Source organism: Gigantopelta aegis, chromosome 5 (assembly GCF_016097555.1).
Source record: "Gigantopelta aegis isolate Gae_Host chromosome 5, Gae_host_genome, whole genome shotgun sequence".
NCBI lineage: Eukaryota > Metazoa > Mollusca > Gastropoda > Neomphalida > Peltospiridae > Gigantopelta > Gigantopelta aegis.
The window spans coordinates 35,712,648-35,729,295 of NC_054703.1; the positions used below are offsets into that span (position 1 = coordinate 35,712,648).

At 37.9% G+C, this 16,648-nt stretch overlaps 1 protein-coding gene across 1 annotated transcript; it reads right to left on the reverse strand.

Moving 5' to 3' along the window:
- Positions 1-4,914: 4,914 nt before the first annotated feature.
- Positions 4,915-16,532, reverse strand: LOC121373728 (multiple epidermal growth factor-like domains protein 10). Its single transcript, XM_041500483.1, has 7 exons — positions 16,389-16,532; positions 14,038-14,181; positions 12,350-12,493; positions 11,552-11,698; positions 10,383-10,541; positions 9,817-9,916; positions 4,915-5,675 (listed from the first exon to the last, which is right to left on the reverse strand). Exons 3-7 carry the CDS (start codon positions 12,459-12,461, stop codon positions 5,354-5,356), a joined length of 840 nt encoding a protein of 279 aa, XP_041356417.1. The 5' UTR covers positions 12,462-12,493; positions 14,038-14,181; positions 16,389-16,532; the 3' UTR covers positions 4,915-5,353.
- Positions 16,533-16,648: the final 116 nt, after the last annotated feature.

Consider the following 16,648-nt stretch of genomic DNA (forward strand, 5'->3'; position numbering starts at 1 on the left):
ATGTTAGACGACAACCATCCGTTGTTAAACATATTCCGAGGTTTGTTAACAAACATTTATTTTCTTTCATCCGTTCGTTCGTTCTTCCTTTCATTCTTTGTTTTTCATTCTTTCTTTCTGTAATGCATGACGGATAATACATTTATAATTCAAACACTCAGGAGACACATCCTTAATATTACTCAGGTCAGTGAAGTATTTGAAATTGGGTGTCTGACTGCTAAGTTTAAAGATTCATTAATTACAAATATGTTATTACCTAATAAAAAACATAATACAAATAACTGTTTAATATATGTTTTACTCATGTTGCATGTTGGTCCAGACCATCCGCTTTTGCAGTTCCCAGAACACCCTGTGACATCATCACAACCGGAAGTACAGTGACACGTGTAGCTGCAGCCTAAGCCATACCGACCGTCTGGACAAACTCCTAGAAAGGAAAACAGTGACACAGATCATATGAACTCATTGTACACTCACTGATACTCTATTTGGGAATGTCAACGACAGAATGTTCTTTCCAAACTTCTTCAGGACTGCTATTATGACTTAATGGTAAACTGTGGATACCGTGATAGACTGCTGATCCTAAACTTAACGTACACATACAGGTGTGGATGCAGAATGTCTTGAGAGAAGGTGCACCAAACGTTTGCAGAGTAAACGAAATACATACATACATAAACATATGCATACATATATGTATATACATACGCACATAGATACATATGCATGAATACATACACACATACATACATACATACATACATACATACATACATACATACGTACATACATACATGCCTCAATAGATCAGAGCGCATCGTGGTTAGTCTGCAATTTGCGGGCGATTCGGTGCCACAGGTTCCCAGCAAACTTCGATATATATAGATATTCATACATAAATGCATACATACACATATAGAGATACATACATTCATTTGTACACCACATCTTACTTCCCATGTCTCTTCCCATGTGACCCACATCCGTGGTATGTACTGTCCCGTCTGTGGGAGATGGCATTCGATGTATTGTCGAAGTAAACTTTGTGGCTGTAGCAGGATTGCTATCTCTCTCTGTATCTCTTTCTCTCTGTCCGTCTATCTCTGCCTCTCTCCCTCAGTCTCTCTCTCTCTCTCTCTCTCTCTCTCTCTCTCTCTCTCTCTCTCTCTCTCTCTCTCTCTGTTTCTCTTTCTCTCTCTCTCAAAAGTCTTTCTTACATGTAGGTGTTTAAGCCTATTGTTAATCCATGTCGTTGTCAGAGACAACATAGGCATTGTTACGATACAACTATAATGAATCAAATCCTACCTGATGTTACACGAAAACACGTCCAGATTATGACGAACAACATACACACCGAGTATTCCAACATTTTGTAACACTGTGAAACAGGAAGGTAAATGAGTAGGAATTTGACTACTGTAACTCTTTGGGTATTGAGCTAGTGTACCGATTTACATTTTCTATACGTTTCAATTCAGCTGTTATGGTCTCGTGATATTATGTAAACCCGGCGAGGACAAAACACTTTGTACTGTCATAGTATGGTGCATATATATATATATATATATATATATATATATATATATATATATATATATATATATATATGTCTTTTTGAAAGGTCTGTGTAATATGCGTCAGTCAATGCTTTCATTTCAACTAGGATTCGTAAATTCAACGCTGCCCTGAACACAGCTAGCTGTCGATATCAAGCTGTAGTGTAAGTGGTTAATTGGAAAGAAAGAAAAGATACATAGAAGAAAACTCGTGTATCATATTTGAAAGGTCTGGGTAATACAATGTATGTCTCACTGAATGTTTTCATTTTATCTTGATTTCGGCGCTTATATCCAAGATTCACGTACGCTGTCCCGGCCAAACACATCCGCTAGCTGTCTTTCTGGGTCAGTTTGTAGCTGTTAGTGGTTAATAAGAAAGAAAGGAAAAAATAACATCAAAGGCCGTGGTATATACTGTCCTGTCTGTGGGAAAGTGCATTTATAAAACACCCCATCCAATTCAGCTAATGGAAAAATGTAGTGGGTTTTCTCTGAAGAATACTTGTTAGAAATACCAAATGTTTGACATCCAGTGGCAGATGATTAATAAATCAACGTGCTTTACTGGTGTCGGTAAAAAAATACAACATGATATAAACCCCTCTCTCTCTCTCTCTCTCTCTCTCTCTCTCTCTCTCTCTCTCTCTCTCTCCGTCTCTCTCTCTTTCTCTTTCTCTTTCTCTGTGTCTCTCTATCTCTGTCCCTATTTGTCTCTATATGTCTCTCTGTCTGTCTGTCTGTCCCTCTGTCTGTTTCTCTCTCTGTCTCTGTCTCTGTCTCTCTCTCTCTCTCTCTCTCTCTCTCTCTCTCTCTCTCTCTCTCTCTCTCTCTCTCTCCGTCTCGCTCTCTCTCTCTGTGTATCTCTGTCTATCTCTGTTTCTCTTCCTCTGTTTCTCTCTGTCTCTTTCTGTGTGTGTCTCTGTCTCTCTATGTGTCTCTGTCCCTCTGTCTGTCTCTGTTTTTCTATCTGTCTGTGTGTGTGTGTGTCTCTCTGTCTGTCTGTATCTCTGTCTCTATCTGTCTGTCTCTCTCTCTCTCTCTCTCTCTCTCTCTCTCTCTCTCTCTCTCTCTCTCTCTCTCTCTCTCTCTCTCTCTCTCTCTCTCTCTCTCTCTCTGTATATATATTATATTATAGCATATTATAGTATATTATATCATTTTATATCATTTTATTTTATTTTATTTTATTATTATTATTATTATTATTATTATTATTATTATTATTATTATTATTATTAATAATAATACTATATGGTTCATCTGGATAGTATTCGAAATCCTAGTATTTACTGTATCTAGGCTGATAGCGTACTTGAAACAGTGACAATATTACAGCATCAGTTAATCGCACATCAACGGAAGCCAGATATAATGAGAGACGACACCCACTGCTGCCACGCAGTGGGGTAATATCTCCGATTGACAGCAAGTGATCTTGTATATGCATTATCCCACAAACAGGAGAACTAGCTGGAACGAGAAATAGCTCAATGGGTCCATCGAAGGGCGTGGATTCTAGATCGACCGCGCACCCAGCGAACGCTGCATTGCAGGGTTAACTCTCTCCCCATAGGAGTGCTTCATCAACAACAACAGAAAAACATCCGACGTTTTACAGTTTAATAACAAAATAATTATGCAACACTAAACGTGTTTTAAAATGTTCACTTTGGTATAGAGCGTAAGTGTACGATGGTGCATGCTACTAACTTTAAGATTAAACCTGCTGTACCATCGACAAGGTACTCGACATCTACTGAGTGTAGTAAAATGTTGTGGATTTATGTGCACTATATAGAACCATTAGTATAAAACATAAAACAACAATACTTCCCCATAGTGAACAAGGCTGTCTGTTCATGGTGCTAAAATAGTTCATTCATTAGTATAATATATATGAATATTTTTTGTTAATCTTTCTATATTTGTGGCAGAACTAGTTCCTGTATATGTTAAAACAAACAAAAACAAAAAACAAAAACAAAACGACACCCAACTAAAAAACCCAAAACAAACAAACAAACAAACAAACAAACAATAAACAACAAAATCTATCCCAAATGAAGACATCTTTAACGTACACCAGCAGTGGTTCCTCTACCAGTTGATGTCATGGCGGGACGGCACCATGTCTATGCGTGAGTTTAGAAATTTGGCTTTGACAAAAATGCCCTATGGGCAAGTGGGTAGCCAAGCTGATAAACTAGTTTTCATCTACCCCGGAATTGCTGAACAACTTGGAGTGGAAGTACAGGCCCATGTCAGGCCAAAGTGATCATGGAACTGTGTGTATCAGAATATATCTGGCATGTAAATATGTGGACGGTGGTACGTACAGCACATTGTACTCACTGTATACAATACACTCAGGGGTTGTCCTGCTATGGCTCTGTTAAAGATGCATTCATTCATTCATTCATCCATTTATGGTTTTATATTGTAGTGGGTCAGTTAAAGGGAAGCACCCTAGTTTCAGCCCACGAAAATGCGCACAAGTTTAGTTAATCTACAAACCTGTGACATATTTGGATAAAGTTACAGTTTAGTGAAACATGAGTCTGTGACTTTGAAACGGTGAAAAACCCTCTAAAAATAGAGTAAAGCTCGACTCCATAACTGTTATTTCTAAAGACGCACGTGCGTTTTTAAAAATATGAGAAATGCATTTTGTGATATTAAAAACACCAGGATGACCAAAAACACGTCGAATGTACATAAATGGATAATCTAAACAATAAAATCTAAGTAAAGTATGATTTCAGTTATCAAAAACGGCTCTAATAGTCAAACATATGCCTCAGTGTTTAAAAACTAGGGTATGTCCCTTTAATGATACAGAAACGAGTAAGTTAATGATATATGACACATTACTAAGTTAAACAATATGGCTTCTGTCTTTCATTCCTATAAGGATTCTCGTTATCTCAGTTGATTCTTACAATATCGACCTCCTAAAACGAAAAACGGGCGTCGGTCAAAAATGGCATTTGTGAGATCAAATAGACAATAACACTGCAAGTCTAAAAACGCCATATGGTTATCTCCTAAATAAACTATCCTATTTAGAACATGCAATGCTTTCGTCCATTAAAACGTAAATCTACAGCTATTTATATTTTATTGAAAAACGTAAAATGAAGCAGCAAATGCAGTTCTCCAGACACAACTGCATTTAAGTAAACCTATTTAGAGCAGGCCATGCTGTCCTCCATAACAAACCACAGGAAACTAGTTATGTGTCATTGAACAAACGAACTACGGTGACGGCAATATGCTTTCCTCTATACCCCCCCCCCCCCCCCCCCCCCCGAAACCTATTTATATGTTATTGAATAAATCGACGATGGAGCAAGCAATATGCTGTCCTACAAAAAAAAAACCCCAAAAACCCAAACTATTTATATTGTTTTGAACAAACGAGTTATGGAGCACACAATGTGGTCCTCCAGAAACCTTGTTGAAACATGCAATGCTGTCCTCCATAAAACAGCTTCAAAGTTATTATATTTTATTGAAAAAAACTAACTATGACAGTGCTTTCAGACACAAATGCAGTCAAATAAGCTAACCTATTTGGAGCAGACAATCCCGCTCGCCACAAATATAAAACACATTTACATGTTACTGACAACATAAGGAGCAGGCAATGCTATTTTTGATATGGAACAATTATTCTAATGCCTTGTCAACTATTAATGAAACAATAATTACACGAGTTTCGTCCCAAAATAGTTTCCATTCAGTTGTTGGTGTGGCGGTTGCCAGAATTGGAGCGAAAGTCTTTAATTCCCAGTTATTTTATCGTAGACATTCTGCGGTGAGTGCGATGGATCAAGATGTTCATATTCGTTCAGCTGAATATCTTGTCCTGCATTGACATAACCACTGTCGCCATCACCTAAGGGGCGTTGTGAAACATCATCTGTTCCACGTGACCCTGATGAATTCACGTAGCCGCTCTCATCAGAAGTGTCAACTCTCGCGATGTCTCGATCACGACCGGTCTGTCTGCACACGATTTCATAGTGTCCACCATCTTGGTTTGCCACACTAGAGTTTTCTTTTGTTGTAGATCCTGGCGTCATCTTGTAACGCCTCACATGCCTGAAATTATTAAGACAAAAATACATGCCAAGATATCCCTTAAAACAGTGTATTTCATGTAATATGTCAAGTAGGTCTACCCAGTAACATGTGTTCAGCATGTGTTTGTAATAATGTACGCACATTTTAGGAAATACAATTTGGTGTCCATTTCGTATTATGCAAATTACTAGATGTAAACCGTACTAAGCACGGGATCATTTGAGATGGCCTCTGGTGGTCCTACACTGGGCTTTCCCAAAACAATACTCTTTTTTTTCGTTTCAAATGTTTTATTCTGTCTTTTTACGGAGCAGATAGCAACCAACAGAAGGGACTTCTGGCAGCCCTACTCCTCACAGGTACCTAGGAACGAACCGGTAAGTATCTATATCACAAAGGTAAGTAAACATATTATATATTATTATTATTATTTAAAATTCATCAATAAATTTAAATATTTTATCACTTTGTTTAATGTCTTTTTCTGTAAATCCTCTTTAAAAGCCATCACGTTCTTGTACTTTTTATTAACCACAAAACAATTACGTTTTCTGTCCGGTTTTAAGTTGTACCACAATACAACTTCTCGTTTAATTGTTCCTCCTATGCATCTTTTAAACGAATCTTTTGTGCCTTTTATTCCAAACAAAGAAACACTCTTGTCACTGTCACTACTGTCACTGTTGCTCTCGTCTGACTTCAGTCACTGCGTTTTGAACAGTCTTAATACGGGTTCTCTGGGGTACCCAGTCACACACCTCCACTTGTGTTTACCTTGACTTCTGTCTTTGTTGGTGTCGCTGGTGTTGTTGACACGTCCGTGTCCGTGCTGTTGTCACTGTCTGTTGACTCAGTGTCGCTACTGCTGTTCCGCTTCGTTACTTTCTCTTTGTAATTTCCTTTCTTTCCTGGCTGCTGTCACGCTCCACTGGTTCTCTATTGTCTTTGTCTTTGACTGGCTTTTCTTAGTTTCCACTGTTCACACTCGATTTGTTGTCTTATCACAGTTTGTTTTGCACTGTCTATTTGGACATACTTTTTTTTCTCGTGGCCGGTTTCCTCGTGCACCATAAACAAATGGGTTCTCTTTGTCTCATCACTACCAGAAAGTCGTGTCCCATAAACTCCGCGCAATGTGGAATATTGTCAAACTCCTCCTCTGAGCACACAACACGAAAGTGTCTAACATTTGTGTTTATGTTACCAATCTTATTCAGAGAGATATGCACCATTTTACCACAGTTCTTTTCATTGAAAAAAAACTGATAAACGTTTCGTTGATCCATACTGGCAACCAAAAAAAGTAGTTTGTTTTATTTAACGACGCCGCTAGAGCACATTGATTTTTTATCTTATCATCGGCTATTGGACGTCAAACATATGGTCATTCTGACACTGTTTTTAGAGGAAACCCGCTGTCGCCACATAGGCTACTCTTTTTACGACAGGCAGCAAGGGATCTTTTATTTGCGCTTCCCACAGGCAGGATAGCACAAACCATGGCCTTTGTTGAACCAGTTATGGATCACTGGTCGGTGCAAGTGGTTTACACCTACCCATTGAGCCTTGCGGAGCACTCACTCAGGGTTTGGAGTCGGTATCTGGATTAAAAATCCCATGCCTCGACTGGGATCCGAACCCAGTACCTACCAGCCTGTAGACCGATGGCCTGCCACGACGCCACCGAGGCCGGTCTACTGGCAACCAGTGAATGCGACATTCAAACAACCTTTGTTCAGTACTACACACAGCAAAACGCGTTGCTCCTATCAGGATTCCTTCAGAACAATCATTTATAAATTTGTTTTGGTTTGACAATCTATAAAACGGGGAGGGGGGGGGGGGGGGAGGAAGTGGTTCAGGGAGCAGTTGAAAATGTGCAGAATTTTGAACGTAGCAAATTGTAAAAAGGTTTATAAATAGAATTTAAAAAAATAATAATTAAAAAGCCAAAAATAAAAAGAATTGACTGCTCGGCCGAATATTTATAAAATTTTGAGCATTTTAGAAGGACAGTCCGAAAATAAATAAGAGAAAGAAGAGAGGATTGGACTATTTAATAATATTAAAATAGAAACTAATTTCGACATAAAATTTTGAAAGAAGGAATAAAAGTTTAAAGTCCGATCTATATGTCCATGTGAGTGGCCTCGTTAAGGCCGTTTGGGTGCACAGCTTATAAGGTTGCATCCCGTCAAGAAAACCCCTAGATTGACAGTCATTAGAGGTTGAAGGTATAGTGCTGTGCTGAAATACAGATCTTGAGAAGCCGGATCCGTCTGAACGAGAGAGAGTATCAGACTAGGGTATAGTCCAGTCGTCATGGGTTGGCATAGAGGTGCGGACGGGCCCGACGAGATGGTATCACTATAAAGCAAAGTAAAGTCTAGAAACGAGTAGTAAGGGACGACCCCGCTTCCTATTTCTTCTTAGAGTGGGGCGGTCAATCTTCCAGTGCTGCTAGGACAGGCTCGAACGTGTAGAGACTAAACGCGAACAACCGTGGCGTTCTGCAGAATGGCCGTCATACGAGTCACGAAAAAACAAGTCGACATAGTCAGCCGGAGAAATGACGTGGCGGCAAGGAATCTCGCTAAAAAAGAATCCAACCTGGTGGTGCAGGCTGTCGAAACGAGAAGCGTTCCAGCGTTCAATCAGTTCCAATGGCCGCATACAGCCCAGTAGAAAACTGTATTTCGCTGACAAAAACAACGAAATGAAGGATCCCCAAGTCGAGCACACAAAAGCACGTGTGCACAAGCGAAACAAACACGTCTTACCGCGTCGAGCTCCAGACTGGGAATGTGACAAATAGAATGAATTTCTTCTTCAGGTACGAAATCCAAGATGGCGTCTCTACCCTCTATCCACTGCAGTGATCGGGAGGGTCCGTGCAGCACGGGCAGAAGTCGTACGCAGCAATCCATGATGTCCGTCAGAATATATCTATCACTCAACTGCATTTTCACCAAATTGTTCAGTAAAGCTAAAAAACTCACGATATGTTCTTCTTTTGTACTTCTTTTTCTCTAATCAATGTGCTCTGTTGGTGTCGTTAATCAAAACAGTTTTCTTTCGCTTGAAGATTTTGTCAGAATTATCAAATGTTTGATATAGACGATACTTGATTAATCGATTGTCTTTACAAACGTACACAATTAATCAATTGTCGTTACAAACGTACACAATACAAATTTTATTTTCCTTTTAAAGTCTATGCGGCCAAAATTATTAAACGTCTGATTAATTCTAATAACGTCGTTATAATTGTGTTTATATTTTCTCTGTATTGCACGCTATGAAGTTTTAGAGAATACAATTCTTATCTTGTCGTGTTAAACAAAACAAACTTGGCTTTGCTCTTAAGACTATATTTCAGATTATCAAACGTTTAACGTCATGCAGCCGGCGATTGATTTATCAAAGTGTTCTGGTGGTAGTGTTAAAGCGAAATTTTGTTTTATATGTCATCATGGGATGATCAATATCGCAACACGTTACCATTACATCATGTCCACTTCAATTCATGTCTGATAAAGACCGCGATAATCGCCAGCTCTAATGAACACATTTCAGTAATTCAGAATGAGTTGTCCATGTGGGTCCAGCTGTTGTTCGCCTATGGCAGACTAGTTAACCAATATGATTGTTATAAAAATATTTAGGTACGATTCACTATATTTGTCCTTTTAAGGCAATACACTGCCATTTGTCGTCTCGGTACTTGTTGTAGCAGCTTAATGTAGTCTGGTTTAGGAAATAGTTCCTCATAAAAAATACTACAAAATTATAATATGTTTTTCTTTAATGTTTCTTTGATGTTAGTCTACCTCTGTAGTATCTGAATAAACCATTCGTTTGTTATATGTAGTACTAACTGATAACAACTGTGCAAGTGGTATAGTGCCACTTTTATAACAGCAACATGAGGCGGTGCTCAGGTATGCGAGATGTTAACTGAACCATTTCGTGGTCGACCTATGTTGATTTTTAACAAGTTGAGAACACTCCCAAAAATTAGTAGTCACATGACCTTCTCGATAGCGTTGTATTTTTTCATGAATATATTCTGACATAAAAATTGTATTGACCTGCATGGAGTGTAACCTTAAAATGACTGCATGAATTTGAATGACTTAGAATTATAAAATATACATACCAGAAGAAGACCACAGCAAGTGCAATCAGTAGTATGGAAACTATTCCCAAGGCAACGGCCAATGCAATACTCGTGGATCCATTGTCATTCTGACTGATTTCTAAAGTTGAAATGAAAATCACATTTAATATACCCCGACCAGCCATATATAATATGTTAATTTTGTTTGGTATTTCTTGAGATAAAAAATGGAAAAGAAAACTAATTCCCAATAACAAATACGTTCTATCTTCTTGTGAAATATGAAAAACCCATTGGTCAATAATTTGAGTTAAATAACAGGTTTTAATAGTGCAGTTATTTCTAAAAGTGAATGACAGATCATTCATTGTGTTGCCTATGCGCCAAAGTTTAATTGGAGTTGTTTCCCTTTACAGTTAGGTCGAAGAGAGAGAGAGAGAGAGAGAGAGAGAGAGAGAGAGAGAGAGAGAGAGAGAGAGAGAGGGAGGGAGGGACGGACGGACCTGCGGACGTGCGGGTCGGCTGTATTGGACGAGTACGGGCAACTAATTATGAATGTTAATGCACTTGATTATTGTGGCATTGAACAGGCTAGGTGGACTCACCTTCAGACATACTCACAATCTGATTGCACGCATCTCCTTGCCAACCAGCAACGCACAGTCCATTGCACGATCCTATCACGTGATCACACACCGTGTTGTCTTTACACTTTCTGTCACTACACGAATAGTTGCAATCTCGGCCATATGTCCCAATGCATTCTGTATAACACAAGGCGTACTGTAGAACTATGGCAGTCAAATCCTTTATACGTGAAAAATACATTCTAGTAACCAAACATTCAATCTCATATTTACATCAAAAATTAAGATTAGCTTAAAGTGCAAACTGGGAAGGAAAACGTCCTATACAGTACTAACTAAATCGTCTATGTAGTTCCAACATATATGAAAGGACGAACAGCTGTGTCTATACGAATTCAGAGGTACACATGCAAAACAAAGAGATCCCATTGGCATCTTACAACACTGTTGGATAAATTCCGTGTAAAAGCTTAGGTTTTTTTCATTCAAATATTAATATGTTTCTCAAACCAGGCAGTGTAAAATATCCGCAGGGCCTAATGTAGAATTCTTCTATGGAAGGGGTGCAACATTTTAAAAAGGAACCTACAGTATTCACATGATATGTGTAATGCATAAAAAGGGCACATACAGTATTCAAACATACGCTAATATGCATTATCTATATGGCATTCAGCAACATTCCATGTACATCACTAAAAAGGAAAACATGTATTGTATGTATTTGATACACATTGGGTTTCTGGGAGCACCTCCCCTGGATAAGCATTTGTATAATGATCTTCAAATTCGTCCAGCATTGCACAATAAAAAAGTTTCAAATCGTATCTAGCGACAAGTAAATACTTCAGTTTTTTATCATTTAAGGTGTTCTGAATTATCAAACTACTTGACGAGTCACTAGAATTTATTCCTGAAAAGCACTTACGAAAATCCACTCTCATCAAAATTCTGATGCGTGCTAAACGATCTAAGCAAGCCTCTGTCTTGAAATCTTTATCTGTAAGTTCAACGAGATGTACCACCAACTAAATTTAGAGAACTATGTACACTTAAGTCAATATTATACTTACATAAATAGGTAGGATTAAGTGCAGTTTACATTAAATCAAAACAGCACAATGCTTAATTTTTATACAGGAGAGAAGTTTAATGAATTTCAAACAACTTGATATAGATCTGCTCACGTTTGATACAGCTTGGTTTCTTCCATCCTGGCTGACAACCATGTATACATGTTCCGCTTTGAGCATCGCACGTTGTACTGTCTCCATCACAATGCCGGTCACCGCATCTGAACTTGCACTCAGATCCAAAATTGCTACCGCGACATACTGTAGAATAATATAGTTTGATAGTATATTATTTGCGACCCGGTATGACTCGCATTTACATTGAAACACAGTGAAATAATACTGTATTACCCACCTGGTGAACGTATGGGTGCGTCGTATAAATGTCGTATGCACCACCAGCTCCGTATTGACAGCTGTGTTTTGATCTGTTAACAGAGTCCAGAGACAATTCTGATTAGTTGGACATTAACCCTATTAACATAACAGAAGTATACAACAAAAACGTGATGTGAAGGGTAACTAAATAAATCGTTTTACCTATTCAATTTTATGTCGACAAATTGACTATTATTAGCCCTATAGGTGTTGTGGTTTATTAGCATAATCAGTGGCCAAGCGAAATAATGTTTTTCGAGGGGGCGTTTTGTTAGTATGCAGAATTATGTACCGGTTTTATCCTTTTGTTTGGGTCCAAGTTGTACATAAGCATATGTATACGTACCTTCTACCTGCGTTTCGATTTAAGAAACTGGAAATAAGAGACAATGTACGTCTACACCACGCGCTGGCTACGTCACTGAGAACTATATATGTAGTATTTAGTTTCATGATCAATATTTTAACAGTATATAACACAATAAGGTCAAACATACATGCAATGCACATTAGTAGTAACAAGTAATCAGTTACCAGTTGCACAGTCGGGTAATTCAAAACCATCCACACATTTTCCTGTGCAGTTTCCATAAAACTGGTCACATCCCGAGGAGGTGTAGTAACAGTTCCGAGAGCTACAAGACATATTACAGTTGAAGCCATAGGTACCACGGCAGTCTGAAAATATCATATCAATAGAATGGTATAAATAGTTTTACAATTTGAAAATATCAGTACAGTATGATATATGTTTTTTACAGTCTAAAAATATCAATACAGGGTGATAGATGTCCTTATGCCTTCCATATTTGTAAACATGTTTGTAAATATATTTGCGTCGCAATTATCGAAGCAAATGTGTTTTATTGTATGTTGTAAAACAGGGCGTCAAGACGCATACAGATTGAAATGTTCTTTACGGGAATACTGAAGAACATTTAAACACTAACTAATAACAGAAAAGCAGCATAATAGTTTTGCAACATTACAGTCTCTAAAACTGTAATGCTCCACACTCGAAATCACCACTCTGTCATTTCTGTTATTGATTGGCAGAAACCATATTTGACCACATGTTCGCACAAAGCTGATCGTTTGGCTCCCGTAAAAAGCTGTGACCCATCGCAGATCGGTGCACACCAAACCCAAGACATTTTCCACACGTTTATATTTTCCAGACGTGTCGCAGTCTGTCTATGAGTATGTCTCCGTAAATATTGCCATTAGCGGTGTTCTCACTTAAACATAAATTGGTTTAACCATACTTGTTTAGCTAAAATTATTTTCGTTGGAAATAACGAGCGTGTAGACATGCAAAGACGGAAGCGTAGTTAATTGCACTTCTTGCGCAAGCTATCATAACAATAATGGACTACGCGTCTGGTAGACCATTCCTAACACACTTACTACTTATTCTGATTTTGAAGTCACTGTCGTTTTCGCGTTATACTAATTAACTTAAAACACGTTTCGAAGAGTTTTAGCTAAATTGGTTTAGCTACACCGGTATAGTGATAAGATCTCCTTCACACTTAATTTTAAATCGGTTTAGTTATGCCAGTTTAGTTAAACAAGCTTAAAGTGTACGTGTGCACGCATAATTATTTTCCGATGATCTTCGTTGTGTTAATATTTTGCTTGGACCAGGCTATAACGTAATGCATAATGCACTTTCTTGTTAGTACTCCTACAATCTACTGTAGTCATCGTTCAGCTTGGAATTGGCATTTTGCAATTGTGACTACATCGAATAAGTTGTAAACGTTTTGTTAAAAACACCACAATTATATACATATTAATTTAGTTATTTATTATTATCCCTCGCTATATAATTGAAATCGTGTAATTGTGATTATGTTGCTTTGGATATAAACGTCTCATTAAATAAAGTGTAAAACACACAATCACATACACACACACACACACACACACACACACACACACAATCACACACACACACACACACACACACACACAGTATAAAACACACACACACACAAGCACGCACGCACGCACACACATACATATATAAATTCTTGTCATATAATTGAAATAATGTAACTTCGTATACTATTACAGTTACAAAGGCTTGATTAAACACATTATTTATTTTATTTATTTATTTATTTATTTATTAGCTCTTGCCATATAATTCGTTTCATTATTGCACTTCTGTAACTGTGACTATATTGTTTAAGGTAAGCAAACTATAAAACACCTACTCGTAGTGCAGTCAGGTGATTCATATCCCCTTTCACAGCCATCGACACAATTTCCAGTCACGTGATCACATGGCGAGTTTCCACGACAAAGTCTGTTTGTGCAGAATCCTTTACAATCTTTACCGTATCTACCATATGGACATTCTGTAATAAAAACAAAATGTTGCAAGACAGTTGGTGTTTTGCACAGCTCTATTATAGTAACAATAACTTGCATAACAACTTTTGGTATTTCACATTATTATTTGTGTTTACTATTATGCAAGACAGTTTTAGTATTTCTTCAAAAACGCATTTCCATCATTGAATTAAATGCCACCAAAATTGTATTGCTGTTGCTTCCAGTGATTAACAAAATACTGCGAAACAGTATTGGTATGTTATCTTCAAACACAATCTGAACGTTGAATGCGCTTCTGTTTCAATCTGTTAGTCATATGAATTCGCATATTAGCTTTCAGAGTTGAAGACCTAGTGTCCCTTGCATCCCTCTTTTGACGCATGTATGTCGTGAGTATGTAATGTAGTAAAATGGACACACACACACACGCACACACACACACACACACACACACACACATATATATTGTTAATTTGAAAAAGGCAATATGCCGAAACATGTCATTATTAAATAACTGAACTGTTGGTAGTAATTTTATTATTATTATGTTTTAATGTAATTTTGTTAGTACAATATGCGCATGCTCGAGATCGCTGTTATCAGTGTAATCACCGCTGCATACAGTACAGGTACCGCTCAGCAGGCAAGATTAGCAACTTGACAATAAACAATTAAAAGGACTGATCGCAAGCTTTTCACTGGATTTCACGGGCTTGGAACGAAACGAAGCCGAGTACGATCAGCAAGTGTTTCTCCGTCGCTGGTTTCTCGCCGACCGACGAATCGGTGCTTCAAGACGATGACGACGACGACGACATTCCGTTATCACGACTAGCACGCGAACTCGTCATTGCCGACGTGGACACTGACATCTTGACCAGCTTCGACGATGACGTGCCGATTGAAGACTGCACAAACGAGTGGGATAGAGAACTAGTGGCCAACTTCCGTGGGGATGAAATACCCAATGTCGGAAGCGATAACGAATCCGAACAAGATGTATCTGTTCCGGGAAACAATCTCAGCTATCCTGACGTGTTGAACATGCTTCAGATTTTAAAAGACTTTGCAATACAGAAAGATGAACGTTTCCTATTGCTTGTACAGGAATTAGAAAGTTTAACGCAGGCAACCATTGTTAAACACAGATGTGAAAGACAACAGACATCGATGGATACGTTTCTCAACGTAGGCTGATTTATCGATTGATTGACGATTTGTGGACTTTTTAATGTATTTTTTATTCAATATTACTCCCATGGATGTTTTTATTTTTCTAAATGCTCATAAATGCACCATTTTTCAAAATATTCTTGTTGTTCTTGTTTTAAAACACTTTAACACTTTCCCTATTTTATGGAGAACGGAAGGTATTTCCGTCCAGGCAGACCCCTGAAAACCGGACACCTCTGAAAACCGGACATTTTACTTGGTCCTTGGATGTCCGGTATTGAGGGGTTTCACTGTATATATATATATATATATATATATATATATATATATATATATATATATATATATATATATATATATATATATATTCTCGGATCAGTTTGAAGGCGCATTTCAAATATTCAAATATGACGTAACACTGGGGTCGTATGTCTAAATGTCTAAATGTCATGTGATGTTACTGGAGGTGGAGTGTACTGAAAAACGGTATGTACCGCAATTGTGTTTTGGTTAGGCATATGTTATGTCATGAATGTTTCGTGCCAAGAAACACATGTTACAATACGAGTTGCAATGATACCTTTTTAAAAGTGTACGATAGCGTTACCACCACCCTACACCCCCACACCCCAGGGTACGTTCGTATGATTGTCCAAATGTTTATAACTGTGAAAGACGTCTTGTTAAAATAAGATTTAATAAGTCAAGAACAGGTTATTATAAATTGAAATGATTATCTTACCTTGTGTACAATCTAGTCCACCCCAGCCTGAGGTTTTATTATTTTGTCAGATAAACATTTCCACCTCTGAAGGAGTGTATTTAGGAAAAGTATTTCATGCGTATGTAATGTAGTACAACACACACACACATACACACACACACACACATACACACACACACAAACACACACACACACACACACACACACACACACATACACACCAGCGTACGTTCGTATGACTGTAAACATGTTTATAATTGTGAAAGACATCTTGTCAAAATAACACTTAATAAGTCAAGAACAAGTTATTATAAATTAAGATAAGTGTCTTACTTTGTGTACAATCTAGTCCACCCCAGCCTGGTTGACATCCACTGTCACACTCCCCAGTTATGTTGTCACATGAAGATATTACGGCAGAATTATCGCACTGTCTACTGGAACAGCTACCATTGCATAGTAAACCATAGCGACCAATATCACACACTGGAATTAATATTGTGTATATATAACTGATTTGAACATAACAGTGAAACTCTACTGTACATATAACTAATACGAAGATAACAGATAAACCACTCGTGCATATAACT

Coding starts and splice junctions, on each gene's coding strand:
- LOC121373728 (XM_041500483.1), bottom strand. CDS start 12,461: ATGTCTTGTAGCTCTCGGAACTGTTACTACACCTCCTCGGGATGTGAC. Junction 10,542..11,551: donor GAAACCAAGCTGTATCAAAC/GTGAGCAGATCT, acceptor TGTGTTATACAG/AATGCATTGGGACATATGGC. Junction 5,676..9,816: donor CTTGCTGTGGTCTTCTTCTG/GTATGTATATTT, acceptor TAATAATTTCAG/GCATGTGAGGCGTTACAAGA.